The sequence below is a fragment of the Rhea americana genome, unplaced genomic scaffold (genome assembly GCF_003343005.1).
Source record: "Rhea americana isolate MKP2758 unplaced genomic scaffold, rheAme1 scaffold_92, whole genome shotgun sequence".
Classification (NCBI taxonomy): Eukaryota; Metazoa; Chordata; class Aves; order Rheiformes; family Rheidae; genus Rhea; species Rhea americana.
The window spans coordinates 602,484-624,865 of NW_028187111.1; the positions used below are offsets into that span (position 1 = coordinate 602,484).

A 22,382-nucleotide genomic window follows, 5' to 3' on the forward strand; every position below is an offset into this window, starting at 1 on the left:
GCCTTTATCCTGACCTAGATTGTTCCCAGTCCTTTGCACAGGGCATGGTCTTTCCCCTAGAGAGGGTCCCAAGATGTCCTTCAATAGGCAATCTACATTCACCTTCTTCTCTGATTCTGCAGTAGGACACCGCTCTGGTTATGAGGTTGACTCTCCCTACCCTACCTAGGTTCTCCCCTCTTCCCTTCCTCTCCTGGGAGACCTCCTCAGTCCTTACTCATCCTACAAAAGATACTTCCGGCTGCAGCTGTACTTGGGCGGAGTGAGAGAAAAGCACAGATGCAGAATGAACCTGTCCTGTGATAGCAGTCAGGGCCTGTCCAGGCATGACTGCTTCTCTGCCCCTTCCCAGGCAGGGATGGGGCAGGGAAGCCCTTCAGGAGGGCGGGGATAGTTCTACGGTGCCTAAGTGGAAAAACTGGCTGAGCTGTGGAAGGAAAGGGGATTGCTGGAGATGGCCAAGGATCTTGTACTTCAGCTTTTGCCAGCTCTCCAAGCACAATGAGCAAGCAGTACGGTTTGAAAGAGACACCAGATCCTTGTACTGAAGCAAAGATAGGATAAAGCAGAGACAGCCCCCTCTCCCCGCCGTTGACCTTGAGAACGATGCACAGATTCCTTTTTCTGTATTCTGAACTAACCCACCTTGTGCCATATGGCTCTGACAGCAAGAGCAGAGATGTGCCATCCTTTTACCTCCCTTTCTGCAGTAATACATATTCCAAATAACACCACACATCCTCTCCCCTGACATACCCATCAATCTGCAGTATGTAGCTGGATCCTCTCCTCTCTGTGGCAAAAGGAGAACCCTGTGCTGCTTGCTCAAACAACCCTGGCTCACCCTGTGGCTCCAGCAGTGTGGTGAGTCCTAAAGCCTGCTAATTGCTTTTCCTCAGAAATGAGCCAGGCACCRATGGTATTGTGCAATGTGCTTTACATAGTTTCCCATGGCAGAGGAACCATCCCAGTCCAAGCAGAAGGCGATACAGAGGAGAAACTTTGCCCTTATCCTGCTCCAGCTCTCAGCTTTCTAGTCATGGGAAAAATATACTGTTCTGTGCATCTGACCCATCTGCCCTGGGAGAACAAGGCTGCCATTTAAGGGTTGGGAACCAGTTTTTGAGTGAGTCAGTGTCAATCACACGGTTACAATTCATAGAAACAGCTCCAGAGCTGAAGGCTCCTGGATGAAGCCCAAGAGGAGTGGAGAGGTGTGTGCAGGTCTTACACCTGACATAGGAGGATCTCATTCTCATCACAAYTGAGAAAGAGAATCTAAAGGAGAAGAAAAGGTGTGAGAAATGTCTGGCAAGCACAGAGGACTGGCAAAAAAGAGAGGTAGACCACACTAACCCCCCGATCCCACTTTATGCTCACAGATGCTCTGATCTCTGGCTTCCTAGAATCTCTTTCATGGCCCTCAGCCAGTGTCTGTCTGCTAACTCACCTACGCAGGTCCCGTCGACTTCCTCAAACCCCACAGCACAGAGGCATCGACCCATTGGTACCAGCCATTCCCCATCGGTGCTGCAGTGCATCCTGGGGGGAGATCCCATTTCTTCAGCTGCAAACTCCACGCAGGTACCAGACACCTCTGTGAGCCCTTCTGAACCTGCCAGAGTCTCTGGAAAATGGGCAAGGCCCCGCACTGTGTCTGGGCAGGTCTTATAATACACTCGAACGGACACCATTGCCACACAAGCTCCAGAGTTCTGGAAAGCCAAGTAGAAACCCCGTCGAGACAGCTTCCCAATGGGACACACTTCAGTGTTCAGTTGCATGGCACCTGATTCAATGTCTCTGCTTGTGAAACTCCGATCTGCTGCCACGGTGTTGAGCTAAGCAGAAGAGAAAAAGAAAGCAACTTCAGCATCTGAGCAGGCAACAGCAGCTCTAAGATAGCAATGACTGTCAAACTTCTTTTATGCTAAGGCCCTTTAGAGGTTGCATGATMAACTACTTCTAATGCCAATGCACTGCATGCTGTCTTTCTTTGCACTTGGAAGAAACGTTAATATATCAATGGGTCTCCATGCTCTCTTGCATCCATAATTTCCACCATTTACTTTCAATTGCTATGCAATCATTCTTTGGTCTTACAGAGTATTCCATATTCTGGATTTCTGATCTCAGAGGTCTTTAGGAACTGCCTCAGCAGAAATGACCAAATTAGCAGTACATCTCTCTTCTGCTACATTTTTATTCTTCGTTTACAAATTGTTTACAGTAAAATCGCAACAACCATTAAAGTTGTGTTGAGTTGACCAGTGAATTACAGCCATCTGTTTCCAGACTGCACTTCATGAAGATCAGGTCTTCTGCACCAAGGCAGTTGTCATGCAGTGTTCAACACATTTTATCACTAAGATAATTTCTCACTTAGGTGAAAAATGCTTCTAAGCTCTTACATTCCTCAGCAAAGAAAGAATGAGAATGAGTGAGATACGCTTCATATGCTGGGGTGAGAGGGGAATGCCTCAACGGCATCATGTTATGTGGAAGAGTTGGGCTGCAAATGGAGAGGCCTTCCTTCTCAGCCAGCTTGCTAAYAGAGCCACTCCACTCCTCATTACATAACACCACCTGCTCTCCATAGCTGGGTAGCAGATTAAAGGATTTGTTCAGCAGCTGCATCTGGCAGTGGGATCACAGAGTAGTTTTAGGTGTTGTGGAAGTATCACACAAATTCACATGGTAGGCCCCTGCTGCAGGGGAGGTGATGGAAGCACTGGGGAAGGAGGGGCATCAGATGCAAGAGTCTTGCTCTTCCTGTGTTAGCCTTTAGAGCTTTTTGTTTTCATAACATGTCTTTTAAACTACAGAGGAAATGGCAGTCAAATAATTTAGGTTTGTGGCTTCTTTTAGGACAGAACTGTGTTCTAGAAAAAAAGCTGAGGTTCCCTGTTCTGGAATTTAAATGTTTCTGTGCAAGAGGCCACATCAGGGCAGCAAGTACAGCAAGTAGAATATAGGGGAGCTAAATACTTTTACACAAGGGAGAATTTCATTATAACAAGCTGTCAGCTCCAGTTTTATAGAAAACACCCTATATCTTATAACAATCTCAGCAAATGATCAGGAGTCCAGAGACCTGAATTGGGTTTGGTTCTCTTGGTCTAATCTTATTTTATTACCTAAAGCAAGTCAAATTTCTTTGGTCTCTGCTTTCTATCTGTAAAAATTGATGTAAAAATTTAACGTTGTTATAACTCTTTAGAATCCTTACATAAAGTGTGTCAAATTAAACAAGTGGTTAAGTGGAACAGAAGTCTGATCTCATTTGAAAACTATTACCTCCTGTGGCAAAGACTGCTCTGAGTATAACAGTGAGGCATTGGTGACAGAGCTTATTATAAGAACAATGCTCACAATCCATTCCCCTACCACTCTCCAACTCTGGTTCCCTTGGCCTCTTCTGGTCAGCAAGACACACCTAGTTTAAGCTGAAAGATTTGAAACAGTCTTCACCCCCAGCACTACAGACCTTGATGAACAGGGGTCGTCGGAACTGGATCCCAACATCTTGCTCAGATTCCATGTAGTAGAGATTGAAGGTCTCTTTGCAGGTGATCACTTCACCTTTGAAGCTCTTGCAGTCCCTCACAGTGAACTTTAGCTCCACATAAATGCGGGAGGCTGCCTCACCCCGATAGATCCAATTTGTGCGAAGCCAGTGATCAGTATCGCCCTCAGAAAGCACACTGCAGTCCTGGTACATATAGACAGGGGTACCATTTATCATCTGCTGCACTTCACTCCACTGTTCCCAGGGCAGAAAAAAAACACACATTGTTAGACAGATCTGAGACAAGTTGCGCTTCAAATATGACAAAATGCAGCCTACAAGATCCATTCCCATAGCATCCTGGGCTCAAAGTCTGTCTAGCTGAATAGTCTCTTATGCTGAGCAAAAGCTTCATCTAGTCCAGAGCCCAAACCTGCCTAAACTCTTTACACAAGGAGCAGAGGGGACACTGTGATTAGAACCTGACTCATGACAAACTGAAAGGGACCACAGTGCATGGACCCTCATCTATCCCTTCATCCTACCTTGGCTTATTTCTTCTCATTCTAGGACTAGAAAAAGATCCACCTGCTTCTATGTATTGGCAGCATCTTTCTCCCATTGTTTACATTCAAAGGATATGATAGGAAATGCCAGAGCAGAATTCTTATCTGCCTCTGAAAATAATGTTGCAGAAGGACCAGGTGTAAAAGCATCTTCTAAAGACAACAACACTTTGAGGTAAGGGAAGAGATGGCCTGCCACAATGGGTAGGTCAGTTCTGGGAGGACCATGCCAGAGCAGGTACTCATTAAGTCTGAGATTTTGCAAACCCTAATTTACCTGTTAAAATTCAGTTGATTTTCCTAACTTCATACTAGGCTCTGCCTCTACTCCAGGTAAATATTGGCTGGGAGGAAGACATAGGCACAGCCAGTCACATGACCTTGCTGTTATTATTTGTATGAGTCCAGTAGAGTTTGATAAGTATTTTAATATACACTTTTGCTCAATTTTGTATGCTTCTAGTTTTGTTTCCTCATTACAGATCAGGTATGAAATGGAAGGAGTGTTCACTGTAAAGTTACACATGAGAACTCAAAACTTGGAAAGGAAGGTTTGTCAACAGGAAAAATAACTTAGATCCTCTTTTTACCTCCATATGAAGAGTGCTTTTTTCATTATGTTTTAAATGTTTAATCAAATTAAATTGAAACAAGTACCTACATAAGTGCTGGCACAAGTTTAAACTTCTTAATTTTAAATTGCACCCCAGGTTAGATGCAATTTAAACAAGGCCTCAGTCTCTATATTACTTCAGGCTTATCGAGTCTCATGGGCTGAGCGTGAGATTCACACATTTCTTTTCTCTAGCACCATGACCTCCTGCACTCACAGCACAGCCCTATAGCCTCTCACCGTGCTTGCTATCGCGCAGACCAGATGCAGGCCCGTAGGTCACTCTGCTGACTAGTGGAGTCTGAGAGATGGAGCTACCGAGTGGCAAAAAAGGCTCTGGTTTTATGCCATGACTTAGAGCATACCTCCTGTGCAGCCCCACTCTGAAAATTGCTAGTGCTTTGTCCAAGCTTGCAAGCCCTGATCATAGCATAGGCTCATATCTAGCTGTTTACAGCCGTTTACCTAAATGCATACTAGCAATCTCCTCCCAGGAAGTTCTGCAGATGGTATCTATGTGTCCCTTCTTGTTTCGTCTTTCCCCATGTAATTAATCTCCAGTGTTATCCCGCCCTGTTAATACGATCTGCACTACATGGGATTTGCACCTATTTTACCTACATAGATCATAGGACTTATGATACCACAAGAGAGAAATAGACTGATCTAAATTGATCTGTCAGAAGAGGTAATCAGTTAATTACTCGTTGCATCATTTCACAGTAAAAAGTCTGGAAAGTGCTACAGAATTGAATTTAGAAGACATTCTTAAGTATGTTGAAATAGAAGAGAAGATGAAATTATAAAGGTGTACAAGAAAAAAGTAGCTTTCACAAGAAATTGCTGATGTTAACACTGTCTTTTAGAAGCATTTTTCCATGGATGTCTGCCTCCACCAAGCTGATGGGAAATGCATGGTTGCATTTTAAGGCCTAGAGTTAGACAAGTTGCCATTAGCAAGTTGTCCTAAGGCAGTGCCACAGAGAAGAGCCACCAGAAAGCTGAGTGATTTTGTATGTTTTGAACACTAGACTAGAAAGGCATTAAACCTCAGTCCAAACTGGAAATATGTTACATAGAAAGAAGAATGTCTGGTCTTGTAACAAATATCACTTATCAAAAATGTGAGCTGATGTGATGCATGTCCTGAACATACCTCTTTCAAAAGTGACATGAGATCAAAGTTTCATTTTCAATAGTGACTTACATCTCTAGCAGAAAAATTTACTGTAAACTCTGTACTGGAAAAAATCTAGCAGCTAACTCCTGCGTTTCTTAGCTCATCTCAGCTCAACTTCTTCCAAATTGAGCTCTTCAGGCAGAGTCTTACCACTGTCCACTTGTACAGTCTCATATGCAGCGTGGTGCAAACAAATAATACAGTAGTCAGACTTGGTTCTTTTAGACTCTGCTACTGATGGATATAGGAAGTAAAAAGAGGATATTATTTATGCTAACAATACAGAATGATAGTTAAATATGCCTGTGACTTCTATTCATTCATCAGTGAAGCTTTTAAATTCAAAGTAGTAGAGAAGAACTGTTACATACAAGACTTAATGAAAGAGTGATGAGTCCAGAAGTTGCTAGGCAACTGTCTCACATCCTCAAAGAATCTGCTGCAAAATCAAAATGGATACCTCTCATTTTTAATGTAATATTCTTAATGAAAGTGTGTGGCAGTTTGGCTCAGTCAGTATGAATTGCCTGACTCTCCAGCTTTTCTGCCAATGATATTGAATCCATCTCCCTTGAAAATATAACTTTATACCCATTTCATTCCAGACTGTATCCTTACTTGAATTGCCACAATTTTGTCATCAGATGGGAAATTTAGCAGTGAGTGAACTGTGGATTTATGATGCTACAGAAAACTTTCTCATGAGACTCAGAATCATAGAAAGATCTGGGTTGGAAAGGACCCTTAGAGATCATCTAGTCCAATCCCCTTCTCCAAGCCAGCTAACAAGTTCTTAAACCTCTTTAAATTCTATTCTTTAAAACTCCTCTTAAACTCTTTTAAATTGAAATTCTTTCTTAAGTTCAAATTTAAACTGCCTTTAAACTGCTCTTTACCTTCTTAAACTTTTAGAATTCTTAAAGAGCTGCTAAGAAAACGAAGGCCAATGCATTCAAAAGGGTCATAAATTAGTAGGTTGACTTTCTAAAAAACCTAAAAATGTGGCCATTGGATTTGAGGTTAAAAGGGTGCTTTGTGCTTCTCATCAATCCATACACTAACACAGGCACTTAATTCCAGAGATGTTTTCTTAATAGTCACAATCTGATGGTATAATACAGAGTAAAACAATTCTAGTAGCAAATCAGGCTAAAACAACTTAGTACAGCAATTAGCAGTAAGTGAATGAAAAACCTCAAAGATAGTTTAGCAAAAGTGCTATCTCAATGACCTCAGAGTACCATAAATTTAGGGAAAAGGAAGGCCACTTTCTTCCATGGCTAGGTCAGATTCAATATGAAGAAAGAAATAGAGAAGAGGAGCTGTCTTTATGAGGCCAGTTCAGAATGAGTTGAATAATAAACTGGAAGGGCATCAATGGACATGTGGTGTAAACAGTATCTGTTTGGTCTGCCTTGTGAGTAAAGGTCCAAAGATAAGAGAGGGCCCTGTGCATACCTTTTAATATCTGTCTTGATTGACTCTGAACTGACAATACAGTTTGAAGTTCTGAAACCAAAGGAAGGGCTACTCTATTTCTTCTAACTATGAGCTTTCTGTAGATTAGGACTGGGTCAACGAGCCTGTATAAGACAACCTATCATTCCTCCGTCCATCTGAGAGCTATTGTTTTTAGGGTATGCAGTAAGATGGAAATGAACTGAGACAGTTCATATGTGTTGGGGCAACTGTCTGAGTCTCTGCAGGCATCAGTAAGGTGGTCTCTTTTGGTTGTAGTCTTTTTTACGGAAAAAAGACTTTTATGAAGGTGAATAAAAATTTCATCATTGATATAAAGTGTTAGGCTACCAGTGACAAAGGCAGCAGATGATTGTGACAGTACTGTTAATCTTTACAGACTCAGATGGGAGTCACAAGAGCTTGTGCATTGCCACAGTAATGCTGTCTGCATCTCTGGCTTCCCAGGAACTTGCCCTGTCTCCTTTCAGATAAGGTCCTGCCTCATATGACCCAGCTGTTGCCTGCAGACCCCTGGGGAGAGGCACAGAGATATTTTTAAGGGACTTACAAAAGGTAAGAACAAAGGAAATATCTTGAGAGTGAGCTAAAGTTACTAAACTAAGATGCATGTCTGGAAAAATTAGGAGTTCATATACTGAAAAACACTGACTTGTCTGACTTTGGGTTAGAGAGTAGTACTAAGATCAAAAGACAGTCTGAGGTAGGGCAGCCTGCTACAATTTACCTAGGCTTATCAAACTACATCTTTMCCATTTAATTTGCCACAGAATTCAAAGGACTATTTTAATCCATGAACTTTCTTCCCTAAGAAAACTCTCAGAACGATCTTTCTCAGCAATGATACATCGCTCTGTCTCAAGCCTGCAACCCCCTAACAGAACACACATTACGTAAGAGCTCCAATCTCCTTCGCCTGCTTGCACAGAAACAGGAGAGAAATGGCTGCATTTTGCCTATAGAGTGTCTTTGAATTTTGTATGGCATTTGCATAACATCATGACAAAAAAACAGTTGCATTAACTCTACTTCTTGGGAGAGATTCAGGGTTGAAGGCCAACCATACATTACAGACCCTGCTATACTACCTCAGTGTCTCAGAGAAAAAGACTGTGACAATAGAGGCATATTGCTGATACCTACTCTGATACAGTGAACAGCTCCTCTTTAGCTGAATAGATCTCACAAAAATCTGTCAGTCGATAATGCTAGACCAGCAAGTCAAAAATACCATCACAACACTGGTGTCACAAAAATATTTCAGAATTAAGTTGCTGTGACCCTTCATCCTAAGTTTCTCAATGCTCTTGCACATTCCTAGCTGGTATAGAAGACAATTTAGATATTGATGATAAAAGAAGTGTGGTGACACTTAGAATCATAGAATCATAAAATCAGTAAGGTTGGAAGGGTCATCTGGAGATCAACTAGTCCAACCCCCCTGCTCAGCAGGGTCAYCTAGAGCATGGTAGACAGGGTTGCATCCAGGCRGGYYTTGAATATCTCCAGAGAAGGAGACTCCACAASCTCTCTGGGCAACCTGGYCCAGTGCTCTGTCACTCTCACTGTGAAGAAATTCCCCCTCACATTCAGGCGGAACTTCCTGTGCTTCAATTTCTGCCCATTGCCTCTTGTCCTGTCACACGGGACAACTGAAAAGAGTTTGTCCCCGTCCTCTTGACACCCTCCCTTCAGGTACTTGTACACATTGATAAGATCCCCCCTCAGTCTTCTCTTCCCTAGGCTAAACAGGCCCAGCTCTTGCAGCTGTTTCTCATAGGGCAGGTACTCCAGTCCTCTGATCATCTTCGTAGCCCTACACTGGACTCTCCCCAGTACCTCCGTGTCTCTGTTGTACTGGGGAGCCCAGAATTGGACACAGTACTCGAGATGAGGCCTCACCAGGGCTGAGTAGAGGGGCAGGATCACCTCCCTCGACCTGCTGGCAACAGTCTTCCTAATGCACCCCAGGATAATACTGGCCTTCTTGGCCACAAGGGCACATTGCTGGCTCATGGTCAACTTGTCATCCACCAGCACTCCCAGGTCCTTCTCTGCAGAGCTGTTCTCCAGCAGGTCAGACCCTAGCCTGTACTGGTGCATGGGGTTATTTYTCCCTACGTGCAGGACTCTGCACTTGCCCTTGTTGAACTTCATGAGGTTCCTCTCCACCCAGCCTGTCCAGCCTGTCCAGGTCTCTCTGAATGGCAGCACAGCCCTCTGGTGYATCAGCCACTCCTCCCAGTTTGGTATCATCAGCAAACTTGCTGAGGAGGCACTCTGTCCCCTCATCCAGGTCATTGATGAATAAACTGAACAGGACTGGCCCCAGTACTGAGCCTTGGGGGACACCACTAGCCACAGACCTCCAACTAGACTCCACGCCACTGAGGACAACCCTCTGAGCTCTGCCTTTCAGCCAGTTCTCAATCCACCTCACTGTCCTCTCACCTAACCCACACTTCCTGAGCTTATCTACTTTATGAGTCGTATAACTTTAGATCTGAGAACAGCAGAGAGTCTGCTTTTATTTCTTTGGTCTTTTGACAATGGTCAAGAAAGTTTGATTTCATCACATCATCCTGGAGCCTTTGATATAACTGAACATAGAAGTGATGTTTACAATGTTTGCAATATCTTTCTGGGTGAGATGTTATTTTTTCTGACAATTGATTATTTTCGGGGAGGAGCAACTTTGTTAGGTAATTAATTGTCCTTCAGGGCACTAGTACATAGGTCTCCATCCCACTCATCTGCTTCAAATTTAACTTGTATTTATGCCCCTGTGGAAAGCATACAGACTCCAGTGCATTGATTATATAACATGTTTATCAAATTCAGGTTCTGTTGTCTGCTGATTCTCTGAACTGTCTGGCTGCATTAAGGAAAACAATTCTGCTTGCAACAGACGCTACTCAGTGAGGCAGATTTCATCTAGGTAGTTTAGAAGTCTCATGTACCTGTTCTGGTAATACCACTGACGATTTCAATAACTGCAAAAATGAGAGGAGGCAAAAACCACATGGTACATCTTAAGATTTCAGAATTGATAGCTAAAGTCATATTTCCAATAAAGCAATTGATACCTTTCAAGTTACTCATGCATTGTGGTGTATGTTGTATAGTATCTACCATAAATGGAAGTGACTTTTTTTTTCAAGGAAAAGGCCTTGTATGGTGTCAAAATATCAATATAACTTGTCACTTTTACTGTCAAGTACGCTTCTAATATTTCTAGAGAAAATAGGACACAAGTCTGCTTGTTATGGACAGTACGTTCTCCGTTTATATTAGTGTCTGTTAAAGATGAGCAACAGATCGGGTGGAATTCCACACAGGCATAGCATAATTCTGCATTTTCTGTGGGATGATCAGATATGCTTAGGGAAGAGAAGCTGCAGGTGGTAGCATGGAAGTCACAGTGAGGAGCTGGCAGCCTGCACCTCAAGCACGGAGAAGCCAGGAATCAGGCCTTAGAAGTGGAAATAACCCGTTAAGAAATCAGAGTGAAAGTGCAACATTTTCTACAACTCAGTTCCTAAGGTGGTAAGAATCACACTTCAGTGCAAGGGCTCACCCAGCAAGGACACAGCAGGCAACAAGAGATATAAGGCATTTTCCTTTGTAATCTGCCTGCCTGCAAACTCAGCCATGACTATTTTATATCAAGTGTTCCACTCAATATTGAAATAAAAAKTTTTTTGGGGGGTTAACTTTAAATAGTCTTTGGTCTTAAGCTCCAGCTGCCTTGTGGTGTTTTCCTGTTGATCTAGGGAAGTTCAGTGAACTCTGTCCACTCTCATTCAACAGCTATAAAAGGGTGAATCAGCTTGCTGAAGTTGCTAGGCAACATGGCTGTCATCATTTCAGTGCCTGAGATTTTATGGTGATGATGTAATGGTTGTACAGGATCCTCACTTTGGCTCAGAGCATGGTCTTTTCTGCCCCTTCAAGTCACAGAATTGAGTTGAGTAGCTGAGATTGCTACTTGGTTCTGGAGCAGTAAATTCATCCTGAGCTATCTGTTACGGCTTCTGCAATATGGCCCACTATGCAGTTATTAATTTATAGTTTACTTCTTCTCATCTCACTTTTCATACTCCCTCTCTCACCTCTCTGATCAATATTTGAGTAAACTAAAGTATACCTGGACATGAGTAACATTTTTTTCTTTCTCTCCCAAATCCACGAAAGATAACTTTTTTTTCCACTTAACAGAATTATCATCAGCATGTCTCCCCACCAATCTGTGTATCAACAACAGCAAAGCTGTTACTGATACTTAAGTTGAGAGCAGGCTGAGGTATATAATGCTACTCTATTCCAGAATCTCAGAGGTGCTAATATCCCTTTGAGTTAGATCCTAAAGAATATTCATTCTCAGCAGCTGTGGGACAGATGCACACAGCAGTGTTTATGATGATTATTTTTTGCACTGTCTTTAGATGCTACAAAAAGGTGACTGTCTGAGGCTTGTTCCAGGTAGGGCTATCTGGGTAAGATATGAAGAAGTCTAATTAAGCAAGCTGCCTAGGTTTAATGAAATAGAAGTGCCAAGCTGTTATCACTTGCAAACTGAGGGCTTTGTGGGCCATAACACCTATTTCCTTCATGGCTAGGCATATGCGTCTGAATAGGAATAGTGAAAACAGAACCTAGTCATCTTCTGGGAAATCTTAATTCAGCTGAGGACTACCTAGCCTTGCTAAAACCTGAAGGCATTTAAACAATATCTTGTGGCCAATGATATAAAAGTTGCTGACAGGTCATGGGTATTTATCTATTCTGTTACCTAAAGAAAAATAATTGACCAATATAATTTTTACTATACCTAGGATATAATACAAAAATAAGAGATGCAAAAAATACAAATATATACATATGTATGTATATATAAGCATATATATACATGCATACATACATGTATGTGTGTGTGTGTGTGTGTGTGTGTATAGAGATATATGCACACGCACACACACACACACACACACACACGTATATATGAGCACCGGCTCGCTGGAGTTGCATCCACATAGTTTTAGCAGCTGCTGCAATCAAAATCAAACCTCCTGTGAAACTATGGGCCACAGAATACGCAAGGGGATTTTCCATCAAGACTAAAGTTTTTCAAGTGTTTTTGGAGCCATGATAACTGTAGAATCATAGAATCATAGAATCAGTAAGGTTGGAAGGGTCATCTGGAGATCAACTAGTCCAACCCCCCTGCTCAGCAGGGTCACCTAGAGCATGGTAGACAGGGTTGCATCCAGGTGGGCCTTGAATATCTCCAGAGAAGGAGACTCCACAACCTCTCTGGGCAACCTGTTCCACTGCTCTGTCACTCTCACTGTGAAGAAATTCCCCCTCACATTCAGGCGGAACTTCCTGTGCTTCAATTTCTGCCCATTGCCTCTTGTCTTGTCACATGACACAACTGAAAAGAGTTTGTCCCCGTCCCCTTGGCACCCTCCCTTCAGGTACTTGTACACATTGATAAGATCCCCCCTCAGTCTTCTCTTCCCCAGTCAACAGCAAATTTATGTGTAGCCTCTGGGATACTTTAGGTCCCTAGGATTACATGCACATCCTTAGTCCTGTGTGAAGCTAGGCTTTGGAGAAGTTGAGCAGGTCAGATGCCATTCACACTGGGAAATTTAGTAGAAAGTTTTTAAGTGGTAGCCACGCTTTCAAGTATGTATGGAAGCAGGCAAGAGTATGGAATAAGCAGAAAAAAGTATGTCCTTCACCTCGCTATGCATGGTAAGCAGAGAAAAATGGCAGTCTAGAAAGGAGATTAGGAAATCATCTGGAAACTTTAATAATGCTATGATCCATGCAATATATCGTTTGGGAAAAATAAACTCCATAAACTAGCTACAAGCTGACAACTAAGCATTGCTGAATCTTAAATATATAATAAAAATCACAGAATCAGAGAATAGGTAAGGTTGGAAGGAACCTCTGCAGATCATCTAGTCCACCCTCCCTCCTCAAGCAGGGTCACCTAGAGCATGTTAGACAGGATTGCATCCAGGCGGGCCTTGAATATCTCCAGAGAAGGAGACTCCACAACCACTTGGGACAACCTCTTCCAGTGCTCTGTCACTCTCACAGTAAAGAAATTCCTCCTCAGATTCAGGCAGAACTTCCTGTGTTTCAGTTTTTGCCCGTGGCCTCTTGTCCTGTCACATAGCACTACTGAAAAGAGTTCACCCCATCCCCTTGGCACCCTCCCTTCAGATACTTATACGCATTGATAAGATAAGGATGGCATGATTTGGCAATTAGTAGGAGCAGCAGAGATCATGTGGTTTCTGAAAAATGGATATCCAATGTTAAAGTTACTGGGAAAAAAGACTCTTCTGCAAGCAAAGGCTGTTGCAGGTGACAGCATGCCTCCCAAGAAAACTTATTAGCCACCAAGGAATATAAATTTGTTTAATTTACAGTCCATACAACTAATTAGAGACAGAATGCCATCTTGAAAGGCACAACACAGCATCCTGTAGTACAAATGGGGAACTTAATTGGTCACACATACTCATGAACATACGACTGGATTATGCAAATACTATTTCCCTCCCCCTCCCCCAAAAGAAAGAAATTGGAAATAAGCAGATGAAAGGAAAACTTCAAGATAGGCACACAAGACAAGGGTGGCATAATTGCAGCAACTAAACACAAATATTGTATTGCCCAATGTTTTTTATCATAGACCTATATAAATTGATTTAGCAAATCCATAGGGATAGATACTACATACAGTTTAAAATGTATGCTCAGATAGAACTGGGAGGTTCTTTTGTGCCTGGGCTAAAAATGAAAACTCACAATTCTAATGAACAAACAAATGCAAAACTRTCACAAAAACAAAGAAAGATTTATGTGGGAAGGAACATCTGGACCTCTACTCCAAACCTCTGCTCACAGCAAGGCTATCTTCAAACTTTTCACTAACATAAATTACAGCGCTAGATGGACCATTCATCTCTGCTTGACAAAAAATAGCTGAAAGCTCAGCTTCCTTTTTGGATTCAAATTTGCTGGGCTTTCAGGAATAGATTTTGAAGCACTTCCATCAACTCAGTTTTACAGCCCRGAAACAAAGGGAAATGCTTAACTCATCAGTTGTGTGGGTCAGACACAGCATCAGGGCTGGACATGAAGTCCTGGAATGCTGACACCTACCTGATAGGCCAGATTGCTGCCCCATCAGTTTACAATTATTTATTCAGTCAGCTGCTGATCATAAGAATTAAGAAAAAAYTTGTAATTGAATCATTCAATTTAATACTCAAGAGGAAAAAGACAGAATAATCTTAAACAGACAAAGATTCTAAATCCTCAGAGGCTTATGCACAGAAATGTTTCTGCCATGGTTATTTGCCAGGAGGAAGAGGCATAAGCTATATTTGTAACATACTAGAGGATGAATAACTGGATGATGATTGGATTTTTCCTCTTTCTCCACTCAAGTTTATTATTTCATGAAAACAATATATTTCAAGGACATGTTGAATCGCTAAAAGCTGTTGAATGGAAATATGCATCAGAAGATTTACAGACCTTGAAGAGCCAGAGGTGAGACTGCAGAGGTGAAGGGGCTGCAAGGGAGGCAGGACTTACAAAGCAAGCAACCCCCAGAAGAGCTGCAGAAGAAGGCTGATTCTGGGAGGCAGGGTGAAATTTCAACATGGATTATGTTTTTCCATCACATAGTATTACCAATGGCTCCTCTTCCTGGGAATGTGTATACTCACCCCCACTTCTGGAGGATCTGGAAGCCAGCCCAATTCACCCTGCGCAGTGCTTGTGTCTAGGAGATTCACTGAAAACCGGAAGGGGAAAACAAAATCAGGGACCCGATTCATATGGCCCATGTAGTGGCCACATCCTAGTTTTGTCACAGAAAGCAAAGCCTACACATGCTTTCTGATCTCACAACCCCACATTCACTGTGTTCTTTTACCATCAAAAAGCATGGTCAGAGGAAAGATAGGAAGAGATACGACAATGCAACTAGTTAAAAGTTCTTCCCAATGTATGAGACGCTCTGCCTTCTATCTTCTGCTCAAGCAAGTAACGTCCCTACGCACAGTCAAAAGCACAGCTCCATGCTAAAACATGAGAAATCTACTCTACTTTCTAAAGCTGCTCCCAAATGGGGGCAGAAGATTAAAACTACTCAGATRGGAACCCAATATTAGGACCTAAACTCTTCTTTCCTTCCAATAGGAAAGGGGCAGAAAAAATGGATAAAGAGGAGGGTGATCAAATAAATTACCAACACAAAAGATCAATCAGTGTCGCCTAGAGGTATTATTCAATGCTGGGGAGCTGGAAGCATGGGAAAGTACAGAGGCTGTGTGAAGTTGTAAAAGGGATTTTCCACTGTGTCACAGTACCCAAAAGCCATAAAGTGCTTCTCAGTTTCTTAGACTGCCTACCACTCTAGCTCTGATTAAGGCTGTGCACCATTTGATCCCAGCCTTGAAATYCTTTCACTCCCTGCCCCCTCTCCATCCCCATGGGTAGCTGCAACCTATGACAGCAAGGGGTTAACTCCTCCAGGACACAGCATTACCACCTCTTGCCTGTGTATTATGATTTGGCTCCTGGAGTTGTGTGATAAAGGAGAAACTCAGCTTTCTATTTGTTGTCTGCCCTCAAAGAAATTTCAGAATATGATCAGAGTTTGCCCTGAAGTCTTGATGCAAAAATAAATTAAAAATGTATTGCTTTTTAGGCCAACAGAGAAGAGAGAGAAGAGTTGAGATAAGTTGCACTGCTGGATGTGCAGCTTTGGGTCCCCTCTAAGCACGGTGCTGCCAGCACAGACTACTGATTTCCGTGCACTTTTGCAGCCCTAGCTTTGGAATGTAGGAAACAGGAAAAAATGCTTGGATTCCCTTTTGGATTCCTGTGAGTATATTCAGAGAGGTCATTTCTAAATTCTTAGAAAAGAATTTGGGGGTGAAAAGTAGGAGGGGTAACATTTAAACGGCATTTAAATAACCAGATTTCCTCCTCCTCATCTGACTGCTTTACAAATACTGCCAGCCAACTACAACTAGTAGAGTGTAAAGTGCAGATCAGCAAGAATCCTGTGGAATGAGGAAGCAGGCTGTGGGCCCAGAATCAGAGATAAGAGGGATTGCACTGCTGTTCTCACCTCTGAAACACTCGCTCAGGATTGGGAGAAGGGAAAAGCAGGAATCCAGGTTTTGCAGGTTCGCTGCTCACCTGGCATGGTCATATGGCAAAACCTTCCTAGCCACAGACACCCCATCCAGGCAAGGCTCTTCACTCACTTCTCTCTCAATCTCCCTGAGATATTTGAGATACTATTCTTGTGTTGTTGGCTCCAAAAAACTCTCAGGGTGAGGTAGCTTGTCCTTCCAGAACAATCACCCAGATAATATCTATTCCACATACTTCAGGCCTAAAGCAGTGATGTGGAAGTGAGAGGGGCTGCATGGCAAGTTCTAGTATACAGCAGAAGGAAAGAGACTCAGGAAAGGCAGGGAGGAGACCTCCCACAGCCCATGTGCCATGCAGCTGGACCTCCAGCAGCTATTCCTTCAGCTACCAAGTAACTGGAGTGGGCAAAGCCCATTCAAAAGAAAGAGCTTTCTCAAAATGAAACACCCAGCAGGGATGCTAAAAAAAAAAAAAAAAAAAAAAAAAAAAGGAGATTAAGTCAGTATGCAAATATGAGAGTACAGAGAATATGAATACTCTAGGGCACTGGCTCTTTGGCTCACAGTTTCACTCCTAGGAATTTCTCTGTGCCTGCTGAACCACAAAAGGGAGGAGGTCTCCCCAGAAGACGAAAAACTTCAGATAAAAGAGGGTGCAAGAGAAATGGGCTGCTCCCTGCTAGATACATTCAGGAAGAGCGGATCAMAGGCACAGCCAAAATGAGATGGTTACTCTTCCAGTTACTTGGTAGCTGAAGGAACAGGTGAGAAACTGGYAGGGAGAAGTCCCTGAGTGTTACTGCCAACTACTGGTCACACAGTTTCGGAAACCAGAGTCTGTGTGGAACCACCTTGTATTACTTCTCACCTTGGTTGGCCTTCTCCACAATGTCTACTAGCTGCATCCATTTAGCCAAATCCTTAATACAAACATGCTAGTCAAGAACACTTTAAAAGAGCATTTATCACACACAGTCTGAGATGAGCCCATGACTGAACTGCCGGTCCTAAGTTCCTACTTAGGACTTCTTACTAAGTCCTCCAGACTGAGGGCCTGGAACAGCCAAAGTAGAGAACCATCTTTGGGATGGAAAAGTCCCTGACACCTCTCACTGTGCAAAACAGAAATTTGAAAATAGGTCTCTGGCAGGAATTAACTGCACGAGAAGGTGGGGAACACAGCAGAGATTTATTCTTCCTCACCTCCTTAATGAAATTCTCATTCACCAGATGTTTCACAATCACTGCAGAATTGCCAAGACGGAAGAAAAAAGATTACTGTGTCTAACAAAAGGGACTAAGTGGGACAGAGAAGGGAGGCAGAGGAGGTTTAAGAGAGGAGGTGGAGGAGGAAATTATGCAGCCCAGCTCTACYTTCTAACACTGAGATGGGTGAGAAAGGATGTCTCACCTTCCCAGACTCTGAAAAAAATGACTATCCTTACCTATAAGGGTAATTTCATGAGAGTTTTTGGAGGAAATTGTGGGGGTGTTTTGCCAAGGTGGGGAGGACTTTCTGAGTTTATGTTTAAGCTTGTTATCTGCAACAGTTGTGTTAAATGCAAACAGAGGCAGATCTCTCCTGGATCACTAGCTATGCCAAGGCATTTGTGCTTCAGTTATGAGAAGGTGGAAGGAGAGGTGGAACATCTGGGAGTTCCATACACACAGCTACCAAGAGTCAAATGGGTCTTGTTCCTGCCCTTTCCTCCCCACACCTTTCTGCTGTCCCTGAACACCAGAACCTCTGCTCCCTGAACACCAGAACCTCTGCAGCACTTTGCCACCTCTGCTCAGGCGGGTCGTGATGCCCCTGGAATCCCACACGAGTTGGCCAGGCCCTGCTCCCTGCTCCTTGGTGGGGGGCTCTCATGTAGGGGTCCCTCCCCACCCAGGCCCAGCTATGGGACCGCCAGGTCCCCCACTTACCTTCTTTCCCCAGCACYTCAGGAGGAAGAAGAGCCCAAAAGAGAAGGAGGCCGAGGGAGAGCTCCATGCTGCTGCTTGATATCCTCCGCTCCATGCTGCCGGCCCCTGCCTGCTCTCCTAGCTCAGGCCCTCGAGCCTTGGCTCCTGCTCCCAGTGCATGAACCTCTCCCGCACCCTCCTGACTGGAGCGCATGCATTGCTCAACCTCCCTGCCTGGCCCACAGTTATGATGAAAGATCAAGGCAAGTGGGTGGAGAAGTCTTACTGCCTTTACCTGTTTTAAAGGGGCTGGTCACAGACTTCCCATCTGGCAGGCAAATAAACCCACCTTAAAGGCAGCCACCCTTTTTCCTGGGAGCCTCCCTCTACCTTTGCTCCAGTCCCGTAGGAGGCTCCCGATTGCCATCTCCTGGACTACCCTTGCTACTATCCCTACTCCTGCTCAGATCCAACACCTCAGAGCAGCGCTCTCTCTGGGGCTGGCCCCACAGCTCCCCGAGGTTCTGGAGTCCTGCCCAGGGCTCTGTGCTCTGCTCCTGGCTCTGCGGACAGCTCTGCTGTGGTTAATCTAGCAACTGAGATACCAGGATTCTCTTTCTCTGTAGGAAAACTTCACGAGACCTCAGGTTTCTTCCTTGAGGGACATCTTTTTATGGTATCTCTGCTGCCGTTCTGACATTGTTCTATTGTAAAGGATGCTACTCTGCCCATATACCTCATCCCATAAAACAGAGGTGGTAGCATTCCTCCACTTGCTGTTGGGCTCCATTTCACCTGCTCTTTTCTTCCTCCTCCTCTAGGAAGACTGAAGAAGAGAATTTGTCGAGTTGCCAAGAAATGCTAGGAAATCTCCATCCTTAGAGGTGTTCATAAGTCATGTGGGCAAGGCCCTGAGCAACCTGATCTAGTGCTGGAGTAGCCCTGCTGGGCACAGCAGTTGGTACTACAGACCTCCAGAGGTCCCTTATACCTAAATCTTTCTGAGAATCTGTGATTCTATAATCACACATCTTAGAAAACCAAAAACTACCCCAAGGAGGTTGAACACAAGCAAGAGGAATGCAGGCTCCTTTTAGAGGAAACAGCCAAAATACTAAGCTTTAAGTTTAACATAACACATGAAGTAAAATAGTCAATACAAATAATTCAGATGCTGAAGTCTTTCAGAGTAATTATCCCTTAAATTTATTCCAGTTTAAGCCTATCTAAAGTGCTCTTTCTCAGTCTGCACTGCTATATTAGTCTCAAATTTTTACGCCCACCTTCTCCCTCCATTTAAACCACTTCCATCATAGCACCARTGTAAAGTTTCTCTGTCTACATCCCATAGCTTAAGTTTGCAGTAATGGGCTATATCCATTTCAGTYGTCAGCTGTGAAATATTGGGCCCTCTTCATTCTGTGATGTAGCACTGGAGCAGATGGACCTATAGCTAGCTTTTTCTTCATGATCAGACAATGTAGATGAGGCCCACAGAGACATGGGAATGGGAAAGAACYGTCTGCAATCTGAAGGGAAGGTTTTAGGACAGCTTAAGAACTTACATCCTTTCTAAGGCAAAAGGCTTGAAACTTCAGGTCTTGCATGCAGTTCCTCAGGGCTAGCAGAGTTTGTATCCGTCTCTAATTATATAGCTCTATAGAATATCTAAAGTGCAAGAACCTTGCGGTGAAGAATCTGGGGGTTTTCTATCTCTGTTTCGTTAGTTGGAAGATATTCAGGATATTTGGTCTAAGCTTTTTGTAATATGCAGGGACAGATTCATTAGGCTTATTGGACAAGATGGCCTCAGGAAGGTTTACTTTCCTCTTCTCTCCCCTTTGGCATTGTTTGATAGGGTATTCCAGCTGATAGAATCAGAAATCATATGCACCATTTTGTTATTCTATGGGCTGGGATTCACTTTTTGTTTATTACCTGCTGTAGCTGCCTCTCAGAAGATGCAGAAGGGTAGCTGATAAAATATGTTCTAATGTCACAGCAGATCAAGATTTTCAGCAAGTCTGTAACAAGTGGGAATTATCCAAAATAGAAATCCTGGATGCTTGAAACTTTACTGATACCTGGAAGAGTTCTGCTGTGTTGCTTTGCCTTCTGTCCCTCGCGTTGAATTGCAACTCCAATGGGAAAAGTAGACACTCTACACAGAGGCAGAGGCTTTAGTCAATAAATTAGAATATTATAGGTGAAATCATTGTGCAGCTCTGTTAAGTATTTCATTGGCATGATCTTTCTGCATGTGCATCAAAAGGTTGGATTTTCTTGTAAACTATTGTGCAAAGCTAATTCTCTATGTGTCTAACACAAAAAATCTGAAATAACTTAATTTCAAATAATTTCAAAAAATCTTCCTCATCACACCTCACAATCCTTTCACTACTTTCACTGCTGCTTCCTAGCCTTCTCTGAGATGCCATCTGATGATATGAGAATAGCTGCATGTTGTAAACTCACTCTCAGTGTTTCTTTGGGTTCAATCTCCTCTTTTGTTTCCAGTCCCTCTGAGTATTCCTGTATTGCAGGGCAAATTTTCTTCCTTCTGTTTCCCACTATTCAATTTCATGTATTGCTGAAGCAAGGTATTTTGCTGGAATATGCCACTAGACAACACACCTGGCCTTTCCTCGTACAGAAATGTGGACTTGTGGTAGGGAAAGTAASGAGGAAGAATATGCACCAGGGTCTTGCCTTTATATCCTGTTGGGACAAAAGGCACTCCCAAGATCCAGGAACTTGGATGTGCTTCTTCTGAACTCCAATACTCTTAGGTTTCTTTTATATTGTTTCCTCACKTTTTAAAAAGAACTGTGAATTTCAACAACATGCTGTTAAATGCCCTCCTAGATGATGAATGAAACTGAACCTAGGAACAATCTCTGGAGTCACTCCCTTGATATTACTTCCCAGATTAACAAAGCATCCTTAGATCAGTCAGTTCTTCGTATTTTTAGCTTGAATCCATGTGTCTTGAACTGGCTTTCAGTAAGACAGTGTAGTAACAAATAACTCAGAGCGTCAAGGTCTCAACCACGTTCTGCAACAAGCCCCACTTCAGTCTAAAAGAGGAATTTTCCCAGAGGTGTCTCTGGGAGAAGGAAGAAGACCCTTATTCTTTGGCCTCTGATTTATTCTTGTTATCCACTAATTCTAGAACTCTTAAAAAAAAAAACAAAACAAAAAAAACAAAAAAACAAAAAAACTCGGTTCCACAGAACATAAGGCACACTCTGTGTGATGGTTTCATTCACTGTAGAGAATTTGTGSCCTCTCTCTCTTATTCTCACCTTCATGAACACAATTTAATTTTCTAATATTTTCTTTTTTTATCTTGGAAACTGTTATGGCTCTACTGCTACCAGTAATTAGAATGGTTCAACTAGCTGACTTCAGATAGTCTTTTTGCAGAAGATAGACTCCTACCATCTAGTGGTTTAAACTGTTAAGTTTTGTACAAGGACTTTTTTCATACAGAAACTCAGACTTCTTTTAAAAAAAGCTGTAGTACAGCTAAATGCATATCCCCTGGTTGGTGTCTCTTGATAACCTATGCTGCATCCAGTCTGCTAGGCTTTTACTGAGCTTGCAAAACAGGACTAAACTCAATTTTTGTACCATCCTGATAATGAGGAGGACCTTTCTTCTCACCAGAAATTGCCTGAGAAAAACACCTTTCCTTCATATCCCAGTTCTACTCCCCCTGGTGGTGAAATGGATCTAGAGCCGTTGAGATTCCTGATGTGCCTGTGCTCTGTCAGGAGCAGAGCGGAACCCAATCATTAATCCACATAGTTTACAAGTGAKGTAATCAGCTTTTTCTGGTGATGTTTAGGATTTTTGTTTTTTATGTTCAGTTAGCATTTTGGGGCCACAGTCAGGCTATGAGAGACTGAGGAATCCATTATAAAAG

At 43.0% G+C, this 22,382-nt stretch overlaps 1 protein-coding gene across 1 annotated transcript in view; it reads right to left on the minus strand.

The window, feature by feature from the left end:
- Window positions 1–18,681, minus strand: part of EPHA1 (EPH receptor A1) — a 35,445-nt gene extending 16,764 nt beyond the window's left edge. The window contains exons 1-4 of the mRNA XM_085324709.1: window positions 18,476–18,681; window positions 15,107–15,174; window positions 3,488–3,763; window positions 1,451–1,841 (exon numbers count right to left, since the gene is read on the minus strand). Of these exons, the coding sequence (XP_085180835.1) occupies window positions 1,451–1,841; window positions 3,488–3,763; window positions 15,107–15,174; window positions 18,476–18,668 (928 nt within the window). The 5' untranslated portion in view covers window positions 18,669–18,681. The remainder of the gene's footprint in view (window positions 1–1,450; window positions 1,842–3,487; window positions 3,764–15,106; window positions 15,175–18,475) is intronic.
- Between the last annotated feature and the right edge of the window lie 3,701 nt (window positions 18,682–22,382).